Raw genomic sequence first — 12,082 nt, forward strand, 5'->3', positions numbered from 1 at the left:
TCCTTCTGTCTCTGCCAGCAAGCAAGAATTCCAAAGTCCTCCTCCTCTAGCTCTACTGTTGTTCCTGATACCTGAAGGAATGATTTCTCTATCAGCATTGGAAAGCCCTGTTAAATTAAAAACAAAGGTAGTATTATATTTCATTTTCCCCTCAGAAGGTGCCTACTTTCTCCCCACATAAAGCAACTGTGCTGCAAAAGGCCACAATATTGCTATATTTTAGAATCCCAGCGATGCAATTTTTAGACCCACCTTCTTTCAGACTATTTCAGGAACCACCAAGGAAGTAGCTGTGGTTAACAATGGAAAGATACCTCCATCACTTTAATTAACACATTGCAATGGACATGTGCATGAAAGCCCTACTTGGGGTGAAAAGTATCTGACAGGTAGCCGTGTTAGTCTGTATCCACACAAATAATGAGAAGTCCTATGGCACCTTCTAGACTAACAGCTTTTGTGGGCAAAGGGCCACTTTGTCAGATGCATGATACACCTACAAGGTGCCACAGGACTTCTCGTTGTTTTTACCTGGAGATGGTTTTGGTTCCTTCAGGGGTAACAGTGTAAGTCTTACATAGGCAGCCTAGTTAGTTTGTATCTTCAAAACCAAGAGTCCTGTGGCACCTTATAGACTAACAGATATTTTGGAGCATAAGCTTTCGTGGGCAAAGACCCACTTTGTCAGATCTGGCAAAGGGGGTCTTTGCCCATGAAAGCTTACGCTCCAAAATATCTGTTAGTCTGTAGGGTGCCACAGGACTTCTTCTTGTTAGTGGAAGTTTTTTTTTATTCCTTTATAAAGCTGGCCAGCTCCTTCATTTGGAATTTAACAGTGGAAAACAGACACAGCTTCCCAAGCCAATCTCGTGGAGGTGCTGGACATGCATGCCAGGGAACTGTTCATGCTGATGGTCGGACCCCTCAGGTACTGCAGCATCGGAAGTCTGGTGAGGTCGGATGACGGCCCAAACACATCAACGTTGCTATGAAGCTCGTTTGACCAAAGGGAGCGTCGAGTGCCCCGAAGCCCGCGGCAGCCGGCGAACAGGCCGGAAAACTCTGCGAGAGACATGACCCAGCCCCAAGGCTGCTTGGCCCCGCCTCCTGACTGACAGGCGCTGCTGTACGCCCCTGCGCCGGGACAAGGACGGGTGAGATGGGGGCGGGCGCGACTCAGGCTCTCCCAGGCTGCTTGTTTGCACCTGCGCACCGCAAACGGACCGGGTGACCAGGAAGGCCTGCGGGCCCTATGCGCATGCGCGAGCTGGCACTGCCCTGACCCCCCCCCCAGGAGGCGTGTCCCCGCCCCCTCACGTGGCCTAGAGAAGCCGGAAGTGGCGCGGCGCGGCGCGGCGGGATGGAGGTGGTCGCGCAGTTGGAGACGCTGACGTTTGAGAAGGAGCCGGCTCCACGGGGTCCCTGCGCGGGGGAGCCGCAGCCGGGGCAGGACTCTGGGGGCAGCGAGGAGAAGGACCCGGTTTCGGTTTCGCCGCCTGCGGCCGGAGCCGGCCCAGGTGCTGGGAGCGTGGAGGCGGAGCAGCCCGCGCAGAGCAGCGCCGACTCGGACAGGTGCGTAGCCCGTCTCCCCGCTCGCGGGGGTCTTGTCGGTTTTATCCGCGTGCGGCTGAGGACGCGCTGGCCAGTAAGCAGCGCCCTGTCCGGTCCTACTCTAGCCCCGTTCGCGTGTATTTCCGTTGTGCAGCTTATCCCGCCTTTGTCCCCAGCAGCGCGCTGGGCGTGCTCACGTGCCTTGTCCGCCACCTCCTCCCACGTGTTGCTTTCCCCGTGGAAGGAGGCGACCTGAGCGTTATGTGGTCAAAATGTGAAAATTCAGGTAAGGTAAAAGTCAAGACCAGATGTTAACTGTCAAGCTTATTAGTACCAAATGTTTAAAGCTGAATCCTTATCAATACTTGGAGGAATGGGCAGTCTTAACGATGGGTGCTCAAACACTGTATTAGTTTCTTCTGAACTGGTATTGGTGGCTCGTGGTGAACAAATCTGGGCTAGTTACAGTGAATGGTAAAAGTTAAGTAGTCCAGGCTTGCAGAAGTGTTTTTCAAGGTATGATGGGACCATGCTTATTTTGGAGGTAGAGGTGCCAGCAGAAGCAGAGTGCAACTGACAAGAGGAATCTTCTATCAAGTTTGCATGGAACTGTACTAATCTTACAGAGCTGGAAGGTACCTTTAAAAAGTCATCAAGTTTAGCCCCCTGCCCCCACATCAAGACTTATTTGCCCTACACCCCCACATGGGCCCCCTCAAGAATTGAACTCATAGCCCTGGGTTTACCAGGCTAAGGCTCAAATCACTGAGCTATTGTTCTACCCCGTTTGTGGCTAAGATCAGGTTAGACTGACTCAAATCCTTGTACTGTATAAATTTACTATCAGGATAGAAACATGTTTTTCTTTTTGTGTTTTATGGTGAGGTCCTCATCCTTCCAGAGCTGCACCTAACTTACCAAGAGGAGGGAGGAGAAGCTCAGTGGTTTGAGCATTGGCTTGCTAAACCCAGTGTTGTGAGCTCAATCCTTGATGAGGCCATTGCAGTGTCTGTGACAAATAGATTAAAAAATAAATCTGTCAAGGATGTTGCTTGGTGCTGCCAAGAGGGGCGGGGCAGTGGACTGGACCACCCATGGTCCCTTCCAGTTCTGTCAGATGTACACATGGATACAATCTGGGTAACATTTCTATCCTTTCTATTTGGTTAGGAGAGTCCATCCTTATTGGTGTTCTGTTGTTGATCATCTGGGGCCTATCTTGAAGTAGCTGGTTTCTGAGTATTCATCTTGCCCTGTCAGTCTGTTTCGTGGTTGTGTGTGTGGTGTGTTGTTTGTGTGTGTGTGTGGTTTTTTTTTTTTTTTTTTTTTTTTTGGGTAACTTCTGGTGGGTAATTTAAGTTTTATAAATGCTTGGTAGAGGTCTTGTATTTTTCGGTCTGTCAGTAGGATTAGAGCAGAGCAGATGCGACTGTATCAGGGCTTAATTATAAAAAACACCAGATGAACTACAATCTCCACTGTGCTGAATGCTATGCTGTCCAGAGTCTCAAAAATAAGTCAGACATTTATAATCAAGCCAGCGGACAAAGGGGATGCTATTGTCATCATGAATAAGTCAGACTATGAACAGGTGGCAGCTAGATAACTATTCGAAACCACATATTGCAGACCTCTTTCCTCAGATCCCACTATAGAATACCAAAAGAAACTACACCAGCTACTTAAAGAACTCCCTGCTATGTCTTTCCCAATTGTACTATAACTTTTTTCAGATGGAATGTCCAGATATTCATGCAGTATTCAAGATGTGGGCATATAATGGATCTATATGGAGGTGTTATATTTTCTGACTTCATCTGTCCCCTTCCTAATGGTGTTTGACATTCTGTGTTTATATGAGTTAGAACTCCCTGCCTCTACTGAAGACCAAATTCACTCAGACACACCATCTGAGCCCCGACCTGGATTATTCTATTTACTGCTTAAAATCCACAAACCTGGAAACCCAGTACACCCTATCATTTCAGGTACTGGCACCCTTACTGCTGGACTGTCCAGCTATGTAGACTCTCTCCTCAAGTCCTAAGCCACCAGCACTGCTAGGTATCTTGAAGATACCACTGACTTCCCAAGAAAATTACAAAAGACTGGAAACCTTTCTGATTAATTCTGTCATTGCCACCCTGGATGTAGAGGCTCTCTACACCAATATTTCCCATGAAGATGGACTACAAGCTATCAGGAATATCGTCCCTGATCTTACCACAGCAAATCTGGTGTCTGACCTCTAACTTTGTTCTCACCCACATTTATTTGCAATTTGGGGACTATTTATACCTCCAGATTAGTGGCATTGCTGTGGGCACTTGCATGACCCCACAGTATGCTAACATTTTTATGGCTGACTTAGAGCTGTGTGGTTCCTTAGCGCTCATCCCCTGTTACCCCTCCTCTGCTTACACTACATAGATTATCATTTGGACTCATGGTAAATACTCCCTGGAAGAATTCCACGGAGATTTTAACATCCTGCACCCTACCATCAATCTCAGCCTCTCCTCTTCCACATGAGAAATTCATTTCCTGGATACCACAGTACAAATCACTGATGGCCGCATTGACGCCGTTCCTCAGTGGAAACCCACGGACTGCTATGCTTACCTACATGCCTCCAGCTTCCATCCAGCACATACCACATGATCCATCATTTATAGTCAAGTACTTTAAATCATGGTGTCCCAGCATATGGTCATTACCCAAACAATGATTACATTTCAAAAGGGTGGCCAGGTGGGCTGGGCAGCTCCACAGGTGGCTGTTAAGCCATTCACACTCCTGAAGTGGTTCTGAACTTCTTAATTGGATTAACAGCTGTCAGGCAGTTAAGCCAATCAATTGCATTGAGAACCCTTTCAGCTGTAGGGCAGAACACTGCATACCTGAGGATCAGGGTCCAGCTCAGGTAGGGTGAGGGCCTGAGTCTGAGGTTGGAAGGGAGGGCAGAGCTGATCAGTTCCCTGGCTTCCAACCTTTGCAGGAGATGGGGGTCCGCTCAGATCCCAGTAGGATTTCTGCAGCTGGTGCTGCTGGCTGGGGCTCTGCCTCAGCCAGCCTCCAACCTCAGAGGTTGGGGGTTCCCACAGCTGGCCAGGGCTCTGCCCCAGCTGGCTTTCAGCCATGGGGGTCGCCCCCCCCGGCCCCAGCCAGTTTCCAGCTGTGGGGATTGGGGTTCCCCTGCACTCAGGCAGCTGATGGTTCCAGCCCAAGCCACCTTCCAGCTGTGGGGCTCCCTGTGCCTCCCCAGCTCCCCCCAACCTGTGAATGACTCCCCAGCCCCTCCAGACCCTGAGTGATTCCTAGTCCCTGTGTGTGACTCCCCTAGCCCCTCACTGTGACTCCCTGAGCCCTGTGCCGCCTGAGTGTGACTCCCCTAGCCCTTGATTGTTGGGTTTAAGCCGGGGGGGGGGCAGTTTGGGGATGAGTGTCTTTCCACCACCAAAGTTCTGACTGACTATAGTAAATGCAGTGTTATTTTATTAATGTATTTCTTGTTTTCTGTGAAATAATTTATGAATATATAAGCATGGGGGGGCACAATTTTATATTCTTGCCTCAGGAGCAAAATTATCTAGTTATCGCACTGTCTTCCCTTCCCTCTTCTCCCCTGCACCCCCTTGGCCATTTTTTGAATTGCCTTGGGTCACCAAGTCTTCCTGAATTGTCAAAATCGGTCCCAGTCTGGAAAAGGTTGGGAACCGCTGTGTTAGATACAATCTCATCTGTTCTGATCCTACTGACGGAGACTGAAAACTTCAAGACCTTTAACAAGCATTAATAAAACTTACCTACCAGGAGAAGTAAAAAAACAAATTGATAGTCAGACAAATACCCAGAAACCAACTACTTCAAGATAGGCCCCATAAGATTAATAACAGAACACCACTTGTCATCACCTATAGGCCCAGCTCAAACTTCTGCAACACATTAGTAAAAAACTACAACCTGTTCTAGATCATGATGCTACACTCCAGAAGGCCCTAGGTGACAGGCCTGTCATTTCCTATAGACGATCTCTGCATCTAAGAGTCTGTCCTGCAATTACAGGCTACACAGCAGTAATACTAATGCTGGAACTTGAAACAAACCCCGCTGCCAACATTCCCCACATGTTTATTCTGGGGATACCATCATTGGACTTAACCACATTAGTTACAAGATCAAAGGCACAATCTCATGCACTTCCAGCCACATTACATATGCTATTATGTGCCAATATTGCTCTGCCACTATGTACTTTGGACAGACTGGGCAAAATCTTTGCCAATGAATAAATGGACATAGAAGAGACATCAAGAAACTCAATACACGTAAGCTGGTCAGTGAACACTTCAGTGGAGGGGCCATTCTGTTAATGATCTGAGATTTTTGTTCCCTAGAGCACAGAGAATTTAAAAACACATTACTGTGAGAAATTTTTGAATTGGCATTCATATTCAAATTTGACACGTTAACTGATGGTATGAGCAGAGACGTCAACTACCTCACACATTACAAGGACTAGTATCGGAGGGGTAGCCATGTTAGTCTGGATCTGTAACAGCAATGAACGGTCCTGTGGCGCCTTACAGACCAACAGAAAAGTTTTGAGCATGAGCTTTTGTGAGCACAGACTCACTTCATCAGATACATCTGATGAGGTGAGTCTGTGCTCACAAAAGCTCATGCTCAAGGCACCACAGGACCCTTTGTTGCTATTACAAGGACTGCTTCCTTTCCTTTGATATTCGTAATAATCTCAGGCAGGACAATTAACAGCCCCTGTCGCCATTGCCCTCCTTCAGTCCTATTTGATTTGTCAGTTTTTATTGCAATTATTGTTTTGGTTCTCTATACTTATAAATGTCAGTCTGTATTGGAAATGAGATTGATTTGATGAAGTGGGTCCGTCCCATGAAAGCTCATCACCGAACATAGCACTTTTAAGACTAACAAAATGATACATTTCGGCTGTTTTGTTTCTTTGGTATAAAGAGAGCATTTTCAGGGGGTGGTTGACTGTGAAACTTGTTCCTTCTCTGTAAGAGCTGGGAATTACTTCCCTTCAGAACATGGTGTAAAATGTATCTTTTGGAGCAAATATTTGCTTGATTGGATTAGACTTCATGTTAATATTTTTTGTTAGTTGTACAGCAATGACGGCTGCATTTGCTGTAGCAGACAGTTTAATAAGTTGAGGTTTATCATATGTTCAGGTTGTATAGCAGTGAACACATTTTGCATGTACTTAAACTTGTTTTATAATTACTTTCTTTTGCTCTAGCAAAAGATAGTAACTATATTTACAGTATATTTTTATATTTACAACAGTGTAAGCCTAGTAAAATGGGGCCCCAGTAACGACTATGTAAAAACTCATATCCCCAGTAAATTTCAAACTAAGGAAAATAGTTTTTGTTCCATTGCTAGAAATTGGCTTACTCTTGTGTTGTGCCGTTGAGTTATCCAAGGATAATAGATTCACATATAATTCTCATGTCTCTTATTTTAGAGTAACACAGGATTTTTCTTACAAAGTGTTTATTATTCCTGTTTCTCTTTTATGCAGTGACACAGATTCTGATAGTTCATCTTCTGTCTGTTCTTCAAGTTCTCTTTCAACTGAATCTGCTGAAAGTGATGGTCAGCAAAATGGAAAGGATAACACATCACACCATCTGAAAACAAAAGATAAATTGCCTCTTGAGGTAAATATATTATGAAAACCATCTTTCCAACTTTTCCTGTTATCTTATTAAACATATTTAAACTTGATATATTCACAGCGTTTGTGAAATTACTTTTTAAAAAATAAATGATCTGTTGGTTTATGGCTTTTGTTTGCTGAGAAGTACCAGAGTTGATTATTTAAGATATAGTTCTTAGTGCCTCACAGGATCTGGCCCAAGAAGGGACTGTAGCTGAACCTCTCAGCAAAGCAGCCCTTTCAACCTTCTGGTGGTAGGGGAAAATACTCCTCAAAGAAACCCGTCATAGTAGCATTCAACTTCAGAAATAGGATTTGCACAAAAATGAGGAGGGCAAGTTAATGGAAACTGAAAACAAGGGTCATGAGTGAAATGCTTGCAAATGTCATGGAAGCTGCTTTTTTTTTCTCTAATCTATAATAGAGGATCAGACTATAGGTATACCCTAAATAATTTAAAGAAGTGAGAGGACTAGAAGAATGCTGCCATGTCTAAAGAGTAAAAAGGGAGGTTGGAGTTAAAAAGACATCTTTTTTTTAAAAATTGGAAGTGAAATTCCACTGAGGAAAGAGGAAGGAACATAAACTCGGGCAAGTCAAAAAAAGAATTCAAAGAACTACCATCAGAAACACTAACAGCATAGTGGTTTTTTTTTTTTTTTTTTTCCCCTCCAGTACAGAAAAATCAGGAAGCCTGCCAAACAATCAGTGGGGCCACTAAAAAAATGAAATGCTAAATGAGCATTGAGGGAAGGAAAAGCAGCTATATTAATTTTTCATATTGGTCTTCACAATAGAGGAGGTGAGAGAGATTGTCACACTGGAACCATTCTTCGTTGTTGACAAATCTAAGGAGGTTTCAGGAGAGGTGGTTTTGGAACTTCATTGATAAACAGTAACAAGTCACTACAACCAGATGGTATTCACCCAAGAGCTTTGAAGAAACTGATATGAAGCTGCAGAGTTACTATCTGTTCTATGAAACTATTCATTTAAATAATGCCCTTTAGCAGTTGACTGGAGGATAGATAATGTAATGCAGACTTCTTTTTTAAAAAAGTGCTCCAGAGGCAAGTCTGGTTATTACAGGCCAGTAAGCCTAATTTTAATACTGATCAAATTGTTTGAAACTATAGTAAATAAAATTTGTAGTAAATAAAATATCAGGCACACAGATGAACAGAATACATTGGCAAGACATGACTTAACTTTACGAAAGTCTTTCCCGGTCTATTACGATTCTTGAGGGGAGAGGGGCCAGCAAACGTGGCTGATGGTTGATCCAGTGGATTTGATGTATGTGGACTTTCAGAATGCCTTTGACAAAGGTTTTCAAGCAAAATAAGCAGTCATAGGATACGAGGTAAGGTCCTCTGATGGATTAAACATATGAAACAAAGGATAGTAACAAATTAACTTCAGAATGGACAGGACTAAGGTAGTGGGTCCCCCTGGGATCTGTACAGGTATGTGATGTTCAACATATTCAGAAACAGCCTGGAAAAAGGGGTAAGCAGTGAGGTCTGTGTTAGTGAACCATACCAGTTTACTCCAACTAGTGAAGTCCAAAGCTGACTGGAGAGTTAGAGATCTCACAAAAGTGGGTGACTTTGGCAAGAACATGGCAGATGAAATCCAGTTATTGATAAATGCAAAGTAAAACGTAGTCTAAATTACCTGTAACCAGTCAGAAATCTTGGAGTGATTGTGGAAAGTTCTCCAGAAACATCCATTTGGTGTGCAGTGGCAGTTAAAGAGCAAACAAGAGTATGAAGAACCTCTAGGACAAAGATAGATAGCAAATCAGAGAATACCATTATGCCACTATATAAATTCATGGCACTCCTGCAGTTTGAATATTGTGTGCAGTTCTGGTAGTCCCATCTTAACAAGGGTACATTTAGAATTAGAAGAAGCATTGAGAAGGGCAAGAAAAAATGATTGAGGGAGTGGAGCAGCTCTCAAATGACAAGAGCTTAAAAAGACTTAATTTTGGAAAACATAGCTATGGCAGATAAATAGAGGTCTGTAAGATACATATGATGGTGGGGAGAAAATGAATAAGGAATGCTTAAATACTCCTTCACATAACAGAAGAATCAGGATTCACCAATAAAATTAATAGGCAATAAATTTAAAATAAACCTTTATACAGCTTACAATGAACCTGTCAAACTCATTGCAAGGGAATGTTGTGAAGGCAATAATTATACCTGAATGTTAAGAACCTAGGTAAGCTCTTAGAGGATATGTCTGTCAGGAGATGGGGATGCAGCCCATGCTCTGGCTCTCTCTAAGCCTCAGATCTCCAGAATCTGTGGCTCAGTGCATCATGTAATAATTGTCCTATTAAGTCCATTCACGCTGAAGAATCTGGCATTGGCCTTTGTTGGAAAACAGGATATTGGGTTAGATGGACCACTGGTCTGATCCAGTATGGCTGATCTTATTGGTTTTTTTTTTTTCACTTGAGTGCTTCCAAATGAGCTAGTCATAGACTTGTTAAAAGAAACAAAGAAGACTTACAGTTAATATTCATTATAAATTACAAGCATATGCTATTTCAATATATTAAGTAGGACAGACTAAAGTTCACTCAACTCAGTCTAAATATGTGTGTAGCTATTTTTTTCTATTCATATTTGCATCATCCATCGGAAGGTGTTCTGTAATAATTTGTCACTAATTTTGGGATAATTAGTGGGGTCCATCACATGCTTCATGCAGGTTTTCTCGTTGACTCATAAATCTTGAATATATTTAGCAAGATAGTCTTACAAATTATTTTAATATCTGTAGAGCTTAGCAGAACTGGAAAAAAGTAAGTTTTTGGTACTCCCAAATACCTTGACTCTTCCCAAACTCCCCAAAATTTCAAGATTATGCTGACTATTCCTCTGATTAGATATTAATGAAAATGACATGGTGGGTAACAGGAATTGCTATGGATTTTTATTTTTTTGTTGTGTGCTTACAATTCGGTACTGTTCTAAAACTTTGTTCTTTGGTCTTGAGTTTTATAAATGATAAAAATGGATTGAACATTTCTGTAGCTTGCTCCCTATTTAAAAGTAGGAACTAAATTCTAATCAAAACTGGCTTCTTTCCAATAACATGAGGACGGATAATTAGCCGTAATCTAATTATAATGAAGTAAGACTAAAAGTACTATAAAATAGTTGAATGCCATAGTATGATACTTTTTGTACAGTAGAAATTATATTACCCGTCACTGCTGGGGAACTGGGCATGCTGGATAATATGCTGGATATTGGAGTGGGGTTGCTAGCCCAGGTTCACCAGCCCTGTTGCTGCCTGTGCTGACCAGACTGCCAGGCACACAGGCAGCCAGCCCCTGGCCACAGCCACATAGCTAGCCACCACTCTGGCTGGGCAGCCAGGAACAGAAAGGGTGCCAGTTGATTGAGCATGCCGGTTATCCAAATTCCAGATAACCTGGCTTTTACTGGATGTTGAATCCAGGTCTTCCAGATCCACTTCCAGTACTAGTCCTTCCCAGAACACACACAGATAGATGCCTCTATTGAATATATTAAGCTAATGTATTTGTAGATTTTTAAGCATCTGCAAGCCTTGATGGCTGGTCTCACCTGTTGTTTTTCCCCAAAGGCAGAGTGACATGCTTGTCTGCACCACCTTATGTTTTTTTTATTCAGTGTGGTTACTGAATGTGAGAATGGCCTGACCCAGCATAGCCAATGTTCTATCTCAGTATCTTGTGTGTGCCAGATGCTTCAAAAAGAATGATTTGAGTTGATTTAAAACCCTTGTACTCTTGAGTGAAGCATAGGTCATCTACAGCTCTCTTCCACTTTATCTTGGGACAAAATTTCTAGCTGTCTCCAGGAGTACCCTAGTTGTCCTTCAGTCTCAGATCTTTGTGGTCTGAGGTCTTCTTCTTTGGTGTGTGCCTTGCAAGTACCATTAGAGAGCTTAACAGACTGTGCTGGACGATGATTTTCTGAAAGTGTGGCCTAACCAGCTGCACTTTTTTCTCTTGATTTGAGCGTGAAGTGGTTCTTGTCCTGTTCTATTCCAAAGCTCCTCATTTGTAACAGTCTTGCCATTTGACATGAAGGATGTACAGTAGGCACCTGTTTTATGTATGCCTGTAGCTTGTGAAGACTTTTTAATATGGCAGTGACTGGGTCAATTTATTGAGCAATTCATCCTCCTTCACCTAGTCCCCCAACTTCTAGAAGTTACAAGTTTAGGGACACCCGATTTTTGTCTTGGTTAACAGCCATTGGTGGCCCATTTCAAGCAATCATTTAATCTAATGGTGTTTTGTAGACCCATGATTATTCTGGCAAAGCAAAACTCCATACACGACCTACTGAAAAGGCTTTCGTTTTCTACTTCAGTAGTACTGAAGACTTAGTTGTCATTTCTCTGTCTTATGCGTGAAATAGTAAAGGGTAGAAAATTATTTTATAAATGCTATGCACTATGTTGCATGTTAGGGTCCCTTAGGAGCTAGATAGCAGCTCTATAAATACTATACAGTGCCATCTTTGGCACTACAGAATGCTACGTGGAGTGCCCTATGCATTTTTGCTAAACACTGGGCAATAGACCTACCATGCAGGTCAAATACCTGAGTGTTATCTCAGTCACTGTTTGTCCGTCCCCCCGCCCCCTTTCCAGATGACAGTATTTCATTCCAAACTGTCATGTGTTGGGGATGCGAAGAGAGTACGTACTTGAAACAGATGATGGTTACCTGTACCTGAAATTCTTCACACATTCTTGCTCATCTTCCTCTTTCTTGGAGTCCTTACTACGGTCTTGGGCCTGAGGAAGCAA

General features: G+C 43.3%; 1 protein-coding gene across 1 annotated transcript in view; it reads left to right on the plus strand.

Moving 5' to 3' along the window:
- The first annotated feature begins 1,333 nt into the window (after positions 1–1,333).
- NAF1 (nuclear assembly factor 1 ribonucleoprotein) overlaps positions 1,334–12,082 on the plus strand; it is a 58,169-nt gene continuing 47,420 nt past the window's right edge. The window contains 2 exon segments of the mRNA XM_074993108.1: positions 1,334–1,572; positions 7,118–7,256. Coding sequence (XP_074849209.1) covers positions 1,361–1,572; positions 7,118–7,256 — 351 coding nt within the window. The 5' untranslated portion in view covers positions 1,334–1,360.

Source organism: Carettochelys insculpta, chromosome 4, assembly GCF_033958435.1.
Source record: "Carettochelys insculpta isolate YL-2023 chromosome 4, ASM3395843v1, whole genome shotgun sequence".
NCBI lineage: Eukaryota > Metazoa > Chordata > Testudines > Carettochelyidae > Carettochelys > Carettochelys insculpta.